Source organism: Selaginella moellendorffii, unplaced genomic scaffold (genome assembly GCF_000143415.4).
Source record: "Selaginella moellendorffii unplaced genomic scaffold, v1.0 SELMOscaffold_63, whole genome shotgun sequence".
NCBI lineage: Eukaryota > Viridiplantae > Streptophyta > Lycopodiopsida > Selaginellales > Selaginellaceae > Selaginella > Selaginella moellendorffii.
In genome coordinates this window covers 401,806-417,068 of record NW_003314324.1, presented here as the reverse complement: position 1 = coordinate 417,068, position 15,263 = coordinate 401,806, and the positions used below count along the sequence as shown (strand labels likewise).

The 15,263-nt window shown below is 48.8% G+C and overlaps 2 protein-coding genes and 1 long non-coding RNA gene across 3 annotated transcripts; 2 read left to right on the top strand and 1 right to left on the bottom strand.

Moving 5' to 3' along the window:
- The first annotated feature begins 4,498 nt into the window (after window positions 1–4,498).
- LOC9644641 (probable inactive leucine-rich repeat receptor kinase XIAO) lies at window positions 4,499–5,443 on the top strand. Its single transcript, XM_024689689.1, has one exon. The coding sequence runs from the start codon at window positions 4,499–4,501 to the stop codon at window positions 5,399–5,401; it is 903 nt and encodes a 300-aa protein (XP_024545457.1). The 3' UTR covers window positions 5,402–5,443.
- Window positions 5,444–8,092: 2,649 nt separating this feature from the next.
- On the bottom strand, window positions 8,093–8,788 carry LOC9644806. Its single transcript, XR_002994162.1, has 2 exons — window positions 8,320–8,788; window positions 8,093–8,269 (listed from the first exon to the last, which is right to left on the bottom strand). It is a non-coding gene; the product is annotated as an uncharacterized LOC9644806 (long non-coding RNA).
- Window positions 8,789–12,213: 3,425 nt separating this feature from the next.
- LOC112351553 (LRR receptor-like serine/threonine-protein kinase GSO1) lies at window positions 12,214–14,826 on the top strand. Its single transcript, XM_024689629.1, has one exon. It carries the CDS (start codon window positions 12,610–12,612, stop codon window positions 14,758–14,760), a length of 2,151 nt encoding a protein of 716 aa, XP_024545397.1. The 5' UTR covers window positions 12,214–12,609; the 3' UTR covers window positions 14,761–14,826.
- The last annotated feature ends 437 nt before the right edge of the window (window positions 14,827–15,263 follow it).

Sequence of the window (15,263 nt, the reverse complement as noted above, 5' to 3'; positions counted from 1 at the left end):
TTGGTTGAGGATAGTCTCTGCGACTGCTTGGATTTTGTCGAAGTTTGCCGAATTGTGTTCTGGTGTCGGTGTCGATGTTGGACGATTTGTCTGTCCGTTTTCTGGTATTGAGTCTTGGCATTGTTGTCGAGCTGGTGATGGTTGAGCTTCATTGTCGGAGTCTAAAATCACTAATTCGGGTGGGTGTAGAGCGAGTTGCTGCTGTATCTTGGCAGCTAACTTCTGCTTCTTTTTCCATTCCCGGAGTTTTGTCGGGCTCTCAGGGCCTTTCTCTTCACTATCTCCGGAATCTCTGTCCGGTTGTTGTTGTTTTTCTGCTCAAATTTGTGCTCGGGTTTGTACTGCCATGACTTGAGGATCTGAGTCGTCATTGTCGGCATAAGGTAGTTCGTCGGTCTCGACCATCCTTGTTGTTGGTGGTTGCTGCTGGTTCTGATCTTGTTGTCGAGGAGGCGGTGGACCAAGTCTCGGCGGACCGCCTTGGTTTTGAAGTCGAGGTTGCCATAGTCGGTTGTTGTAGTTGCCTTGGTAGGCCTGGTCTTGATAACCTTGGCCTTGGTATCTTCGGTTTTGGTATCTTGGGTATTGTTGGTATCCTTGGTTGTAGTTGTCTCGGTTTGCCGGGTAGTTCCGGTTCGGCAGGTATTGTCGATCGTTGTAGTTGTTGTTGTAGTCGTTATTGTAATTGTTGTAGTTGTTGTAGCGAGGTTGATCATTCCATTGTCGACTCTGGTGTTGGAAGTTGTTTCTGAGCGGTCTCCAGTTTGTTGGAGGTGGTGCTTGGTGATTGTCGAAGTATTGATTTGGATATGCTTGTCGAAACTGCTGTCGGGGAGAGTTCGAGACTTGTCGAACTTCTGGAGAATTTCGAAATCTGCAAGTCTTGGCGTCATGACCTTCTTTGGCACAGATTTGGCATTTGGAGATTTGGAGCTTGCAGTCACTTGCCGGATGTCCTTCGTTCTTGCACTTAGTACACCAAATTCCAGATCGAAATTCTTTGATGTTGGTCTTGGCTTTTCCCTTGAGCTTGTCGATTGTTTTCTTGAGTTTCTGAAGTTTTGACTTGGTGCTCTCTCCGAGTTCATCGTCAGAGTCGTCATCGGAACTGCTATCAGAATCTGAGTTATCTGTGTCATCTACTTGTGCTGTCATTCGTCGAGCTTGAACATCTTGAAGGGCTCTTGCGAGTTCGAGGTAAGTGGCAACGTTGATGTGTGTTGCTGCTTCTCGGAGGGATCGTCGGAGTCCTTGCATGTACCATTGGTAAAGTAATGTTTCGGTGGCACTGTTTCCGCATTTGCTAGCATGTCGAGTGAAGGTTTGAGTGTAGTCGTCGATAGATTGACCGGACTTCTGCTTGAGTTTTTGGATCTTGTGAAGTCGTTGGCTTTGAGTGAGGGAAGACTTGAATCGGTCTACGAGTTTGAGTGTGAGGTCGTCAAAACTTGTATTTTGAGGAAGCGTTTGAGCCCATTCGTTGGCTCTCTTTCGAAGGGTACATCGGAAATAGTATGGAAGTTCGGTCGTCTGGTTGTTGATTCGGATGGCTTCTCGGAACTGTTCAACATGTTTCTCGGCATCTTCTGACTTCAGACCATGAAATAGTGGATAGGAGACATGTCTTCCGACTGGTATGTTGGCGACGGCAGTAGTGACTGCCATTTGCTGTTGGTAATAATGTCGGTATTGTCGAGGTTGTTTTGTCAGATTGTCACTGTGGAGTCCTAAGGTGATTTGGAGCAAGGGGTTGTCAGGGTCGACGGCAAAGGTGGTGTAAGAGGAAGGTGGTGAATTGTTGTTGTTGTTTAGTGGACTCTTCTTTGTTGTTCCTACTGTGTTGGGACTGTTGTCGGGTGTGTCGTCGACGTCGTCGTCGTCGTTGGTGTCGGGTTGCTTGCCGGTGTTGATTTGCGGAAGATGGTGTTCGAACTTGTTGTCGACGTACTTGTCGGAGTTATGTTGTGTTGGTTGTGGTTGTTCTTCTAAATTGTCAAAGAGTTCTTCGATCATATAGTTGTGTGGTGATTGTGGTTGCTGTGGAAGATTGTTGTCGTCGACAATTGGTTCGTCGATCTCGTTGTTGTTGGATGATTGTAGCTGTTCGGCAGGTTGGTGTGAGTTGTTGATGTGGAGTGCTTGACTATTGGACGATTCGGGTTGTTCGTCTTTACTGCTGCTGACTGGGTATATTGGAGTGCGACTGTAATTGGTGAAGTCGAGTTGTTGTCTCGTCGGCGCGTTGAAGTCGAAAGCGTGTTCGAAAGGTCTTGCTGATAGCGGGCTTTGATAGATGTTGGAAGCAAATGTGGGATATATTGGTGTTGTGAAGATCGGTCGGTATGGCGAAAATGGTGCTGGTCTGGTGAAGTCTGTGAAGCTAGGCGGGAAAATTGGTCGTTCGTTGTCACTGTAGATGGGGTTGGTGAATGTACCTTTGAAGTGGTTGTATGCTGCTTGAAAAATGTTTTGTTGCTCAGGCGTAGTCTGTGTCGACTGCTCGAATGTTTGGTTGGGCTCGGGCACTTTGGTGGGTGCCGTCAAGGGTGCTGATTCAGGCTCGGGCACTTCCGTGGGTGCTGTCGAGGGTGCTGCAGGTGGTGTGTCCGGTGGTGTTGTGTAGTTGTCGTATTCTTCGCGGATGTCCGATACTGATTCGTCGGAGTTAGCTCGCGGTAATAATTCGTGTCGGATGTAATTCTCTCTCTTGGAGGGTCTAAGAATTTGATTCAACTTCTCTTGGTCTTTCTTTCTCTTTGTTTCTAAATTCTTCAAATCTCTATCTAAACGTCGGATAAGTCGTTGTCGGTCTTCTTCCGACTTGCTGGATGTTCTTCGTGGTTTTGGATACATGCATTCTTCTACTGGTTGTCGGTGTCAGATTTGTGTCTGCAGTCAATCATGCAGTTCGGGAAGAACTTTGGGAAGACTGTCGGTGGGCCAATTGTTGATAAAGTCGTTGTGAGCTTGTTCGTTCTTTTCAGTGCAAATATCGACGGTGGTGTGTGTTGGGTTGGGTTGTGTTCAGCCGATTTGTGTTGGGTCGAGTGTGCTGGTGCAATATGCAAACTAGTCTTCCATGTGCTGGTGCCGAGATGGAGTTCAATGAAGAGTTTCAGATATTCGGGTTTGTCTGGAATGATTTCTTCGATAATGTCATCGAGTTGTTCGAGTCCGGATTGGGCGATGGCGTGATTGGCGAGAGTTGTTGCAGCGAACGTGTTGATTTCGAACCGAGTTCGGACTGTTGTTTCAGTGCTGAGCTGCTGACTTTGTCGGAGGGGTTGTCGAAAAATCGGTGGTGCGTTGTGAAGTTGTCCCTCGACAAGTTGTCCGATACCGGGTAACAAAGTGATGGGTTCGTCGTTGGTGTAGGTTTTGAGGATGTGCTTCGGTATTTGGAGTGGGCGCAGGAATTGGACTTGTGTCGGAACGCTAGGATTGCTGGGTCGACGACTGCACAGAAGATGGGTTCGTTTCGGTAGTGGTGTCGGTTTGTGTCGAGGGCGCGGGTTGATGTCTCGAACTTGGAGTGGGTGGTCTTGTGCTCGGAGATGGAATTTGCCAATGAAGCTGCTGAAGGTGTTTGCTGATGAAGGTGCTGGTAGATTGGAGTTTCTTGTCAAAGAGAGTCGTTGGTGTTCTCCGTCGGTGATTGGACTTGGAGATCTCGAGAGAGAGCTTGCAGATTCTTCAAAGATCTCCTCTAGAAAGTTTCTGTCTTTACTGCGTTGGGCATCAACCGCTTGGACGCCGTTGATCCATGGTGGCAGTGGCATTTGCGTGTTGAATTTGGGCGAATGTACGAATTAGGGCGTAATGTGGGCGAATTTGGGCGAGATGGGTAGATTTCTGGATCGTTCTTGCTATCTACGCACAGAGAATGGAGAAAAAAATGGAAGAATTTGTGAACCTGAAGGGGAATTCAGAAGCCGTGGTTGCCAAATGAAGAGGTGAGAAAACTCCTCTTCGCTGGAAATCTATTGTTAGTAAGAAAACAAAAGAGAAAATGGCCCGATCTCCAAGGGCAGAGAAGAAGCACGAGTAAAAGAATGCTATGTATTGATAAGAAAAACGATGGAATGGAGATAGGGATCCACAATTTGGATTCCCCCTTTTGAAATGCTAGCGGTTCTAACTGCTAGCATATACCATATGCTGTGCATGATTTAATCTATGGCTCCGATGCAGCCCTGGGTTCAAAGTCGGAGTCCCCTGAACCTTGTTTTTGGTTGAGACACTCGTATCATCATTGTCTTGCAGGTTCTCTTGCAATGTCTAGGACACTTCTCGTTGTTTTACTCGTTTCGCTCCTTGTTCACGGCACCACTGCGGCATCCTGCAACAGCGAAGACGAGAAGGCATTGCTGGCTTTCAAAAATGCCGACGGCGATCGGAGTAAGCTGCTTACCAACTGGACCCAGCAATCCAGCTGCTGTGCCCTGGTGTCAAATGCGATGAAGCTAGCGGACGTGTGAGCGAGCTCAAGCTGGAGTCCATGGGATTAAGAGGTACGCTGCCTCCAGAACTGGGAAGCCTCTCTCAGCTCCGGACTCTCAGCGTCCACGATAATGGCATGGATGGTCCCGTACCTCCTGCCTTTGGTAAGCTGCGTCAGCTGGAAGTTCTCGACTTGGGAGGGAACTTATTCTCCGGACCACTGCCATCGTTGCTTGCTCAGCTCGCATCCACACTGCAAACGCTGGATCTGACAGGTTATAGATTTGAGGGACCGATTCCATCCGTAGTTGGGAAACTTACCAGCTTGAGGTACCTCATCCTTGAAAGGGCCGACGGCTCAGGCCGCATTCCGTCGTTCCTCGCCAAGCTCGAGAAACTTCTTGTCTTGAATCTCAGATCAAGCTTGTTCACAGGCTCCATTCCTTCCTTCTTGAGGAAACTGAAAAGCCTTGAGCAGCTCGATCTCTCGGACTCTTCCAAGCTCACAGGTTCCATTCCTTCGTCTTTGGGGGAGCTGAAATGCCTCCAACGTCTCGATCTCTCGCGCATTTCCCAGCTCACAGGATCCATTCCGAAGAGCCTCGGCGACCTCCAAAACTTGGAGTATCTCGACTTAAGTGTCACCATGCTGTCCGGCTCCATTCCTCCATCGCTAGGCAAGCTTGCCAGCTTTGAGACGTTGAAGATATCAGGCACCAACGTCGCTGGACGATGCCCCGACACGCTCGGCAACCTCAAGAAGCTCAAGGTACTGGACCTTTCTTTCAACAGAGGTATGCATGGCCCCATTCCGAGCTCTTTCGGCCAGTTCGCTTCCCTGGAAGAACTTTGGCTGTCTGGCGCTGGGCTTACCGGACAAATACCGAGTTCTCTCGGCCGTCTTAGCAAACTTGTCAAGCTGGATATCTCGTCCAACTCATTCAGCGGCAGCATCCCCTAGTCTCTAGGCCTTCTCTCCAATCTGGGCCTCGGCAAGCCAGCTGTCGAGTCGTATTCCAGATGGTTTTGCTCAAGGGCTCAAAAACCTCAAAAGGCTGCAGCTTTCGATGGACAACCTCACTGGGCTTCCCACTAACATGGCCAACCTTAGCAGCTTGATAACTTGATAACAATAATATCACTAGCTTTGACGCCATCTCCGGGCTGAAAACACTCCCAGGGCTCTCAACGATCTCTCTCAGCGGCTGCAAGCTCCAAGGATCAATACCTTCCTGGTTTGGAAGCATCAACCTCAAGGAACACCCCGAGCTCACATGCGAGATCGACCTCTCCTTCAACTCCATCACCGGAGCTTTGCCCAATTCCTTGGGACGAATCTCCAACCTCAAGCACCTCTTCCTCCAGTCCAACAAGATCCAAGGAAAACTTCCAGACAGCTTTGGAAAAACTCTCCCCAAGTTGAGGTATCTGGAGCTGCGCGACAACTTCCTTACGGGAGTCCCGATAGACTTGAGCAACATGGGAAAAGGAACGCTGTACCACCTCGGACTCAACTACAACAACCTCAGCTTTCAGGCTCTCGAAGGACTGACCACACTCCCCCAAGTTTCCTTCCTCGCGCTCGACCACTCCCAGCTCACAGGAGCCATCCCGAGCTGGCTCGGCAAGATCCCAATGGCCCAAAACGCCAAAGACGTCGTCAGCGACGTCGCAGTGCTAAGCCTCAGCTCCAACCGCATCACTGGGGAAATCCCACCAGAGCTTGGTCAGCTGACCCAACTCACGGCGCTCTACCTGGATGACAACGCGCTCACTGGCGCCATCCCTCCCAGCCTCGCCAAGCTCACGAGCTTGCAGAGGCTCGACCTTGCCAGGAACCGCCTGACCGGCAAGATTCCAGTGGAATTCCTGACGCTCAAGAAACTGAACTACTTGAATGTTGCCCACAACCAGCTCACTGGCGCCATACCTAGCGGAGAGCCGCTCATCGACATGGATCCGGAGAACTTTGCCGCCAATCCGGGGCTCTGTGGCAAGCGCTCCCCCAGCTCTGTCATGAAGATGGCGGGACTTTTAGTTTTCATGCCTTCTGCCTTTGTGCGGCCACGATGAATACAAAGAGAAGAGTTTTGAGAATCGACGGCCTGCATTTCGTTGCCTTGCGTGCATGCATATGAAGCTATCATGGAGCCCCCCCTATCAGGAAAAAAATTCCTTACAAACATGGTGTACCTTGTTAGTTGTAAAGTAATCACCTGGAGAGTGTGTAAGAACCATTGAACTTGGAACTAAAAGTTAACCTCCTGGCCACCAATTGAACAGTGTCATTCTCAGTGCGGGAACGCCGCCAGCAAACAAACACAAAGGCCAAGAAACGACTGCAATGAGAACATGAAGATAAGCAGCAGGACTTCTTAGTATAAGTACCTTTGAAGCTCTTTCGTCCCTCACAGTGCGTGTTCTCTCCTATAACGTAAATAGAGAGTGAGCCTCTTAGATTACCTCGTATCATCATTGGCTTGTGGGTTCCCTTGCAATGTCTTGAACACTTCTCGTTGTTTTACTCGTTTCGCTCCTTGTTCACAGCACCACTGCGGCATCCTGCAACAGCGAAGACGAGAAGGCATTAGTGGCTTTTTAAAGTGCAGACGTGCATCGGAGTAACCTGCTTACCAAATGGACCTCTTAATCCCAGCTTGAGCTCACTCACACGTCCGCTAGCTCTGTCGCATTTGACACCAGACCAGGCACAGCAGCTGGATTGCTGAGTACGCTCTCTCAGCTCCGGACTCTCAGCGTCCACGATGACATGGATGCCTTTGGTTAAGCTGCGTCAGCTGAAAGTTCGCGACGTGGAAGGGAACTTCTTTTCCGGATCGACCTCGTCGCACGTTGCAGTGTTGAGCCTCAGCTCCAACCGCATCACTGGGAAAATCCCACCATCCAGAACCTGAACTACTTGAACGTCTCCCATAACCACCTCACTTGCGCCATACCTAGCAGCGAGAACTTCGCCGCCAATCTGGGGCTCTGCGGCAAGGGCGTTAACATATGTTTGTAAGTTCACCTGAGAAAAAGAATGACAAGATAATATGCGCTCTTTTACATTGGTACCTGTACGCTATACGGTATGGCGCAAATATATATACAATTCTTTATATTGGTACCTGTACGCTGCTAGGTTGTGTACCCTTTATATACAATTCTAGCAAAACGAAAGAGCTAGGTATGCAATGTAAAAGATGTTCTTTGCTTGAGAGATCGTGGAAACTATGAGAATGTAAAAGGTGACAATCTTACATTGCTTACACCGATTTTTGCGCATGGAAAATAATCATATTCATTCATTCATTCCTGTTTTACATCCTTGGCATTTTCTTGCCGTACAATATTTAGTGACCGAACTAGTTAGAAAGGACATAATACGAAGAATAAAAACGCTGGAACTAGAAAGAATCCAAGAAAAAGCAAGATCTCGACGGATGGAACCACATACCTTGGATAATTGAAGCGATCATCGATTGATGTAGGGAGCGTGCTGCTTGTGCTGTTTTGCAGGTGTAGATCGCGCGCACGAGGATCAAAGTTTTGTTCCGAGCGAGAATCTACGCAGGTGTTAACCTGTTCAGGTGCAAAGGGACTCTCTCACCCTGTCCCTGAGACGGACAAGCACCCTGGTGCTACCGCTGTCAGCAATGCAAAATAGCAAACCTTCAAACTTATAGAGCAAAAACGAAAGAGAAATCTAGCTACACAAGCGAGAGCACCACCACTTATTCCCTACAAACCAAACCAAACTCTACCTTCAAACTTGATCGTCATCTTCTCCAGATCCAAATCCTGTCGCTCCTTTCCTTGGCAAGATCACCTACAAAGACAAAGCTTTCAAGCAACTGAAGAAAAGAAAGAAAAGCTTACCTTGTGAGACAAGATGATCTTTCAGCCATCGCTCTTAAGCAACTGGTTCCTTGCTTTCCTCTGGTAAGTAGATCTCCCCACCGGACTCTCCCCACTGCTCGCCGGTGATAGTCTTCTTCGCAGCTGAAAACTCCTGGCTCATCTTAGCCATGCCGTCTTTCATCGCGTCCTCCATATTGGTGTAGCCATGCTCCTCGGCATACTTCCTCACGTCCTCCGTGATCTTCATGGAGCAAAACTTTGGACCACACATGGAGCAAAAGTGCGCGACTTTTGCTCCTTCGCTCGGCAGCGTCTCGTCGTGAAACGCCAACGCTGTCATGGGGTCCAAGGACAGCGCAAACTGGTCCCTCCACCGGAACTGGAATCTCGCCGTGCTCAGCGCGTCGTCCCAAGCCTAAGCAAAAGGATGCTGTTTCGCAAGGTCCGCAGCGTGAGCAGCGATCTTGTAAGTTATCACCCCTTGCTTCACGTCATCCCTGTTCGGGAGCCCGAGATGTTCCTTAAGAGTCACGTAGCACAGAAGCGCAGTCCCGAGAGCTCCATTGATGTCGGCTCCAATGCCCGAAGTTATGTGATGATATCGGTCGTCAAGGCCCCGAGCGTGTAAAACGGTGCCTCGTTACACCAGTCGCGCTGCTTCTCTATGTTTTCTGGGATCTTGTGGAGTGGTACGTGGCCGGGGCCTTCGTTCATCACCTGGACATCCTTCTCCCAGGCCCGGCGAGTGAGCTCGCCTTCGACAGCCAGCTCCGAGAATTGCGACTGATCGTTCGCGTCGTGGATCGAGCCGGGTCGCAGGCCATCGTCGATGGAGAGCGAGATATCATACTGGTTGCAAATGTCGAGGATATCGTCCCAGTGTTCGTACGCAAAGTTCTCCTTGTGATGCGTCAGGCACCACTTTGCGTGAATGGGGCCACCCCTGGAAACTATTCCCGTCACCCGGTTTGCTGTGAGTGGGATGAACCGCAGCAGCACACCTCCAGGAGAGTTTCTCGAAACACCTCCCACGTCAAGTTCTCGGTGATGCCGTCAACTTTCTCGAGCGCTTGATAGATGGGAACAGTTCAGACCGGCACCGAAGCGTTCCTTAGAATCCACTCTCTCGTCTCGTGGATATGGCGGCCTGTGGACAGATCCATGATCGTGTCAGCTCCCCATCGAGTCGCCCACTGTAACTTCTGGACTTCCTCCTTCCGGGAATATGCCGCGAGCATGGAAGAGATCATACTCAGGCCTCTCGGAGAGAATTTTCTCGGCATTGTTTATCCCAGCTGTGGGTGGACGGACAGAATTGCATTCTATGAGAGAGCTGTGTTGCGGCATCTCATTGAATATCATTGAGAGTATGCCCAGTTCGGGCATATGCCATGAGGAAACTGACTTAATCGAGAATCACACATTTTTTGGATGTAGCCTCTTGGCCGGATTTCGAAGCAGTCTAAGGCGTTGGATCAAGTCGGCTGGAGTGTCACGGAGTGGAAAGGGATTTCAAAAGCCACGCTCACGAAGCTTAGGGCATTGGGTTTGCTCCATCGTGAGAATCGTGGCATGTGAGCAAAGGAATTATCTTTGCTTCGTTAGCAGCTATCATAAAGTCTATCAAATATTGATCGTCTTCTAGTTATGCTTTTGGAAGAATCGAAGATTCGCATTCCCTACTTTTTGCAGCAAGGAGTCATCAAACACGCTTTCGCCTGCTACACCTCGATCACAAGATTTCCAAGGTATTTCTCTGATTGAAGCTGCTCGCGAGATCCCTCAGAGCAAGGAGGTCCACGCTCAGATCCTGGGATATAGATAGAATGATTTTCAATAAAGACAAAATTATTTGAATTTGAAACGCAATTGTTAAGATAGTCTGGGCAGCAGTTCGTTTGTTTTTTAGATTCTGTCAATGCTAGGCCCATAAATTTGCCATGAGAACACGGCTCTGCTGCTCACAGCAATTCCAGACACCCATTTCGATATGCAGGTTCCACACTTGAGGCTCCAACATGCAGCTAAAAGGCACAGCCCATCCAAATAAGTGGCAGCAAATGGCATGTTTGCGATGAGTTCTCTTGCATTGTCTATGTAACCAGCTCGTGCCAAGCCATCGATCATGCAAGAGTAATGCTGGTGACATGGCTCAATGCCACAATCAAAAGCCAAAGAAACTTCTAGCACATTCTTGCCATTAAGACCATAACCAGCAAGCATTATAGTTCAAGAAATTACGTCCTTCTCCACCATTGCATTGAACATGACCCTTGCTTCTGCCATATACCCGTTTTGGGCATAAGCATCAAGCATGGTATTCCAGGAAACTAGCTGCTGGTATGGCATTTTATCGAAAAGTCGTCATGTCAAGTCCATATCTCTTGACCCTGCGTAGACATACAGCAGTGAACTCCACGACACTGAACTCCAACATGGCATTTTGTCAAATATACACTTTGCCTGCTCGACTTTGCCAGCATGGGCATATCCGCCTAGCATGGCGTTGCATGTCACTGGATTCTTGAGTGGCATTATTTGGAGAGGAGTTTGATTTCTTTCAACATGATGTTATCTTCACTTGGTCGGTGTGGATGTGTAGAGGAAGCTTACAAAATCTTAACGAGATGCCTCACAGGGATTTATTGGAACGCTGTGATCTCTGCATATGCCAAAAACGGGTATATCAACCAGATGATTCAGGTGTTTGATGCCATGCTTGAGAGAAGTATGATCTCTAGGACGGTGGTTTTCACGTTGCATACAAATAATAGAAATGTGGACGAAGCTAAGAACACCTTTGAAGAAATGCCAGAGACTAGCTGCTTGGAATTTGTACCCAAAATATATGCCCAAACCAGGTATCCGCAAGAGGCAAAGCGTGTGTTCAGTTCTATGGGCGATCAAACACTGACAGCCATGATTCTCAGGCAGGCATCCATGCCCGCAATCGCACTCTCGACATCAAATGGCGGAAAACATCAGCTTGGCCTCTTCTACATGATCATTTTGCGCATACAAAGCCAGCATCAAGAACAAAGACACTAAGTCCTTGTCACGCATGCGATCGAAAACTTTCCAAGCATCCTTGACTCTTGAAAGCTTGCCATACATCCTGATCCTCCCAAAGCACTCTCTTGGAGCAGTTTTAGTGGCTGTCTCACCATGTTCATCCCAAGGCATGGCAAAAAAATTAAAAATAAAAATTCATGACTATTAACTAATGTGCCACTGTGGCCAACCCTCACCATCTTTTCATGGTCTGGAGCTTGGATAACGTCCCGCTTTTGAAGGATATGGAACATGGGGCCCCAAATGGAGGCACCAATCAAGCCAAGAAGTAATGATAAATTTTTTTATAATTTATTTGTGCCCAACTAAGAAACATAAGAATCAATATAGAGTTGTTTACCAGAAGCATGGGACACTAATGTTAAATGAAGGTCCCCACATTACCATTAGATATATAAAAGATGGAAAGTCAAGGAAAAAGCTATTCAAGAGATTCATGACGATCATATGAAATTGTACATTAACCTTAGCTTGTAGATTACTGTCAGATGCTCATCATGAGCAGTCATAACAATTACACTTTCCTTATATAAGATATTTCAAGTGCTTGTTATTGCATATAAAACATCTCTCTTAGTATTGCAGACCTTGGGATGGAACACATCTCAAAAGCCATTACCTTAGTTGTTTGTTGACTGCCACTGCCTTCATGCTATGTATTAATTATGTCTATGCGTTGTTATTAGCAAACAATTACACAAGCTCGCAAACAAAATTCCTGTACATATTGAGATCTAAGAGATCATTTTAGTCACCTCCCCTCCACCACAGCCTCCTCCACTGTGGCCTCCACTAACTACGTTCCAAGATACAAAGTGATGTCTGGATCAGGACGACCAAGCGTGAAAATCGTGTACGTGACTTTTTCAGTGTGTCAGCTGAGAGATTCATGTACTTAGCAGGCACACTCGGTCAGTACAATGGTCAATTCGTCAAAAAATACTTCTTTCTTGGCTATGCCCTGGCACGAACATGGTATGCCTTGTGAGTTGTCAAGTAGTGAAAGGCTTGTCAGCCAGGCAGTAATAAAACACGAAAACCAAGGACTAGTGCAACTAAGAAGCATGGGGAAGTGAGAAAGAAGGAAAAATTCTGCGCAATCCTTGATCTATCATAGTTTAAGTCCCTTTGGACGCTCTCCCATTTTCATCCATCCTTTCTTCCCTCACAGTGCGCAGTCCTACGTAAATAGAGAGTGAGCCTCTTTGTGTACCTCGTATCGTCATTGTGTTTGCGATGTCTAGAACACTTCTTATTGCCTTCCTCGTTTCACTCCTCGCTCACGGCACCACTGCGGCATCCTGCAACAGCGAAGACGAGAAGGCATTGCTGGCTTTCAAAAATGCCGACGAGACTCGGAGTAAGCTGCTCACCAACTGGACCCAGGAATCCAGCTGCTGTGCCTGGCCTGGTGTCAAATGCGACGGAGCTAGCGGACGGGTGAGCGAGCTCAACCTGGAATCCGTAGGACTAACAGGTACGCTGTCTCCGGAGCTGGGAAGCCTCACTCATCTCCGCGCTCTCAACGTCCGCGGCAATGGTATGAACGGTCCGATACCTTCCACCTTTGGTAAGCTACTTCGACTGGAAGTTCTCGACTTGGGCGGGAACTTCTTCTTCTCCGGACCGCTGCCATCGTCTCTTGCTCAGCTCGCATTCACGCTGCAAATACTGGATCTGTCAGGTTATAGATTCGAAGGACCGTTTCCATCGCTTATTGGAAAACTTACCAGCTTGAGGAAGCTCATCCTGGAAAGAGCTGATGCGTCTGCCGGCAGCATTCCTTCGTTCCTCGTCAACCTTGAGAATCTCACTGTCTTAAATCTCCAAGGAAGCTGGTTCACGGGCTCCATTCCTTCCTTCTTGAGGAAACTGAAAAGCCTTGAGCAGCTCGATCTCTCGGACTCTTCCAAGCTCACAGGTTCCATTCCTTCGTCTTTGGGGGAGCTGAAAAGCCTCCAACGTCTCGATCTCTCGCGCATTTCCCAGCTCACAGGATCCATTCCGAAGAGCCTCGGCGACCTCCAAAACTTGGAGTATCTCGACTTAAGTGTCACCATGCTGTCCGGCTCCATTCCTCCATCGCTAGGCAACCTTGCCAGCTTAGAGACGCTGAAGATATCAGGCACCGCCGTCGCTGGACGATTCCCTGACACGCTCGGCAACCTCAAGAAGCTCAAAGTACTGGACCTGTCTGGCAACAGTATCCGTGGCTCCATTCCAAGCTCTTTCGGTCAGCTCTCTTCCCTGGAAGAACTTTCGTTGGCTCGCGGTCGGCTTACCGGACAAATACCAAGTTCTCTCGGCCAACTTATCAAACTTGTCAGCCTCGATGTCTCGTCCAACTCATTGAGTGGCAGGATCCCAGAAGGATTTGCTCAAGGGGGCCTCAAAAACCTCAAAACGTTGCAGTTGTCAATGAACAAACTCACTGGGCTTCCCACCAACATGGCCAACCTTACCAGCTTGCAAGTCATCCGCCTTGACTACAATGATATCACGAGCTTTGACGCCATCTCCGGGCTGACAACACTCCCGGAGCTCTCAACGATCTCTCTCCGCGACTGCAAGCTTCAAGGGCCAATACCTTCCTGGTTTGGAAGCATCAACCTCAAGGTACACCCCGACGACCTGACATGCGAGATCGACCTCTCCTTCAACTCCATCACCGGAGCTTTGCCCAATTCATTGGGACGAATCTCCAGCCTCAAGCATCTCTACCTCGAGTCCAACAAGCTCCAAGGAAAACTTCCAGACAGCTTTGGAAAAACACTCCCCAAGCTGAGGTATTTGGAGCTGCGGGACAACTTCCTTACGGGAGTACCGGAAGACTTGAGCAACATGGGAAAAGGAGCGCTCTACTACCTCGGACTCCACCACAACAATCTCAGCTTTCATGCTCTCGAAGGACTGTCGACGCTCCCCCAAGTTTCCTTCCTCCTGCTTGACCACTCCCAGCTCACAGGAGCCATCCCGAGCTGGTTCGGCAAGATCCCGATGACCCAAGTCAGCGACGTCGCAGTGCTGAGCCTCAGCTCCAACCGCATCACTGGGGAAATCCCACCAGAGCTTGGCCAGCTGACCCAAGTCACAGAGCTCTACCTGGACGACAACGCGCTCACTGGCACCATCCCTCCCAGCCTCGGCAATCTCACGAGCGTGTTGAGGCTGAACCTCGCCCAGAACCGCTTGACCGGCAAGATTCCAGTGGAATTCCTAGCGCTCAAGAACCTGGTCAACTTGAATGTCTCCCACAACCAGCTCACTGGCGCCATACCTAGCGGACAGCCGCTCATCGACATGGACCCGGACAACTTCGCCGCCAATCCGGGGCTCTGCGGCAAGCCCCTGCCCCCGTGCTCCCCAAAAACCCTAGCCCTGTCCTGAAAATGGCGGACTTCTACTTTCAAAATGGCTTTGCCTTTTAATTAATTAATTAATGTCCCTTCTGCCTTTGTGGCTGTTTGCATGGATGCAAAGCACGAAGAGTTTGGAGAATCGATGGCTTGCATTTGGCTGTGGCGCTTACTTCTGCATATGCCCGATCAGGAGATTGTGACTTTACATTAAGAATCTTTAACGAGATGCCCGAGGCCTCGTCGAACAACACAATGTTAAATGCGTTCTACCTCTAGCTAGTAAACTACGTGAAGTTGCTTTAATCTTTCACAGCAACGTTGTCGCTTGTAATATCTGCATTTTCCCGGGAAGGGCATCAAGGAATTTTTTTGATAGGGACCAACTCTTGTGGAGCTCCATGATAGCTTACGCCGAAAGAATAGAGTTCCAAATGCACAAGTCTTGCTGCGGCATTTGATCAAAGGTGGCCTTCACAAGCTCCAAGTTTGATGGTTGTGAGAGCAACATTTGATAGAAAAAGCTCTTGGTTT

Coding starts and splice junctions, on each gene's coding strand:
- LOC9644641 (XM_024689689.1), top strand. CDS start 4,499: ATGGGATTAAGAGGTACGCTGCCTCCAGAACTGGGAAGCCTCTCTCAG.
- LOC112351553 (XM_024689629.1), top strand. CDS start 12,610: ATGTCTAGAACACTTCTTATTGCCTTCCTCGTTTCACTCCTCGCTCAC.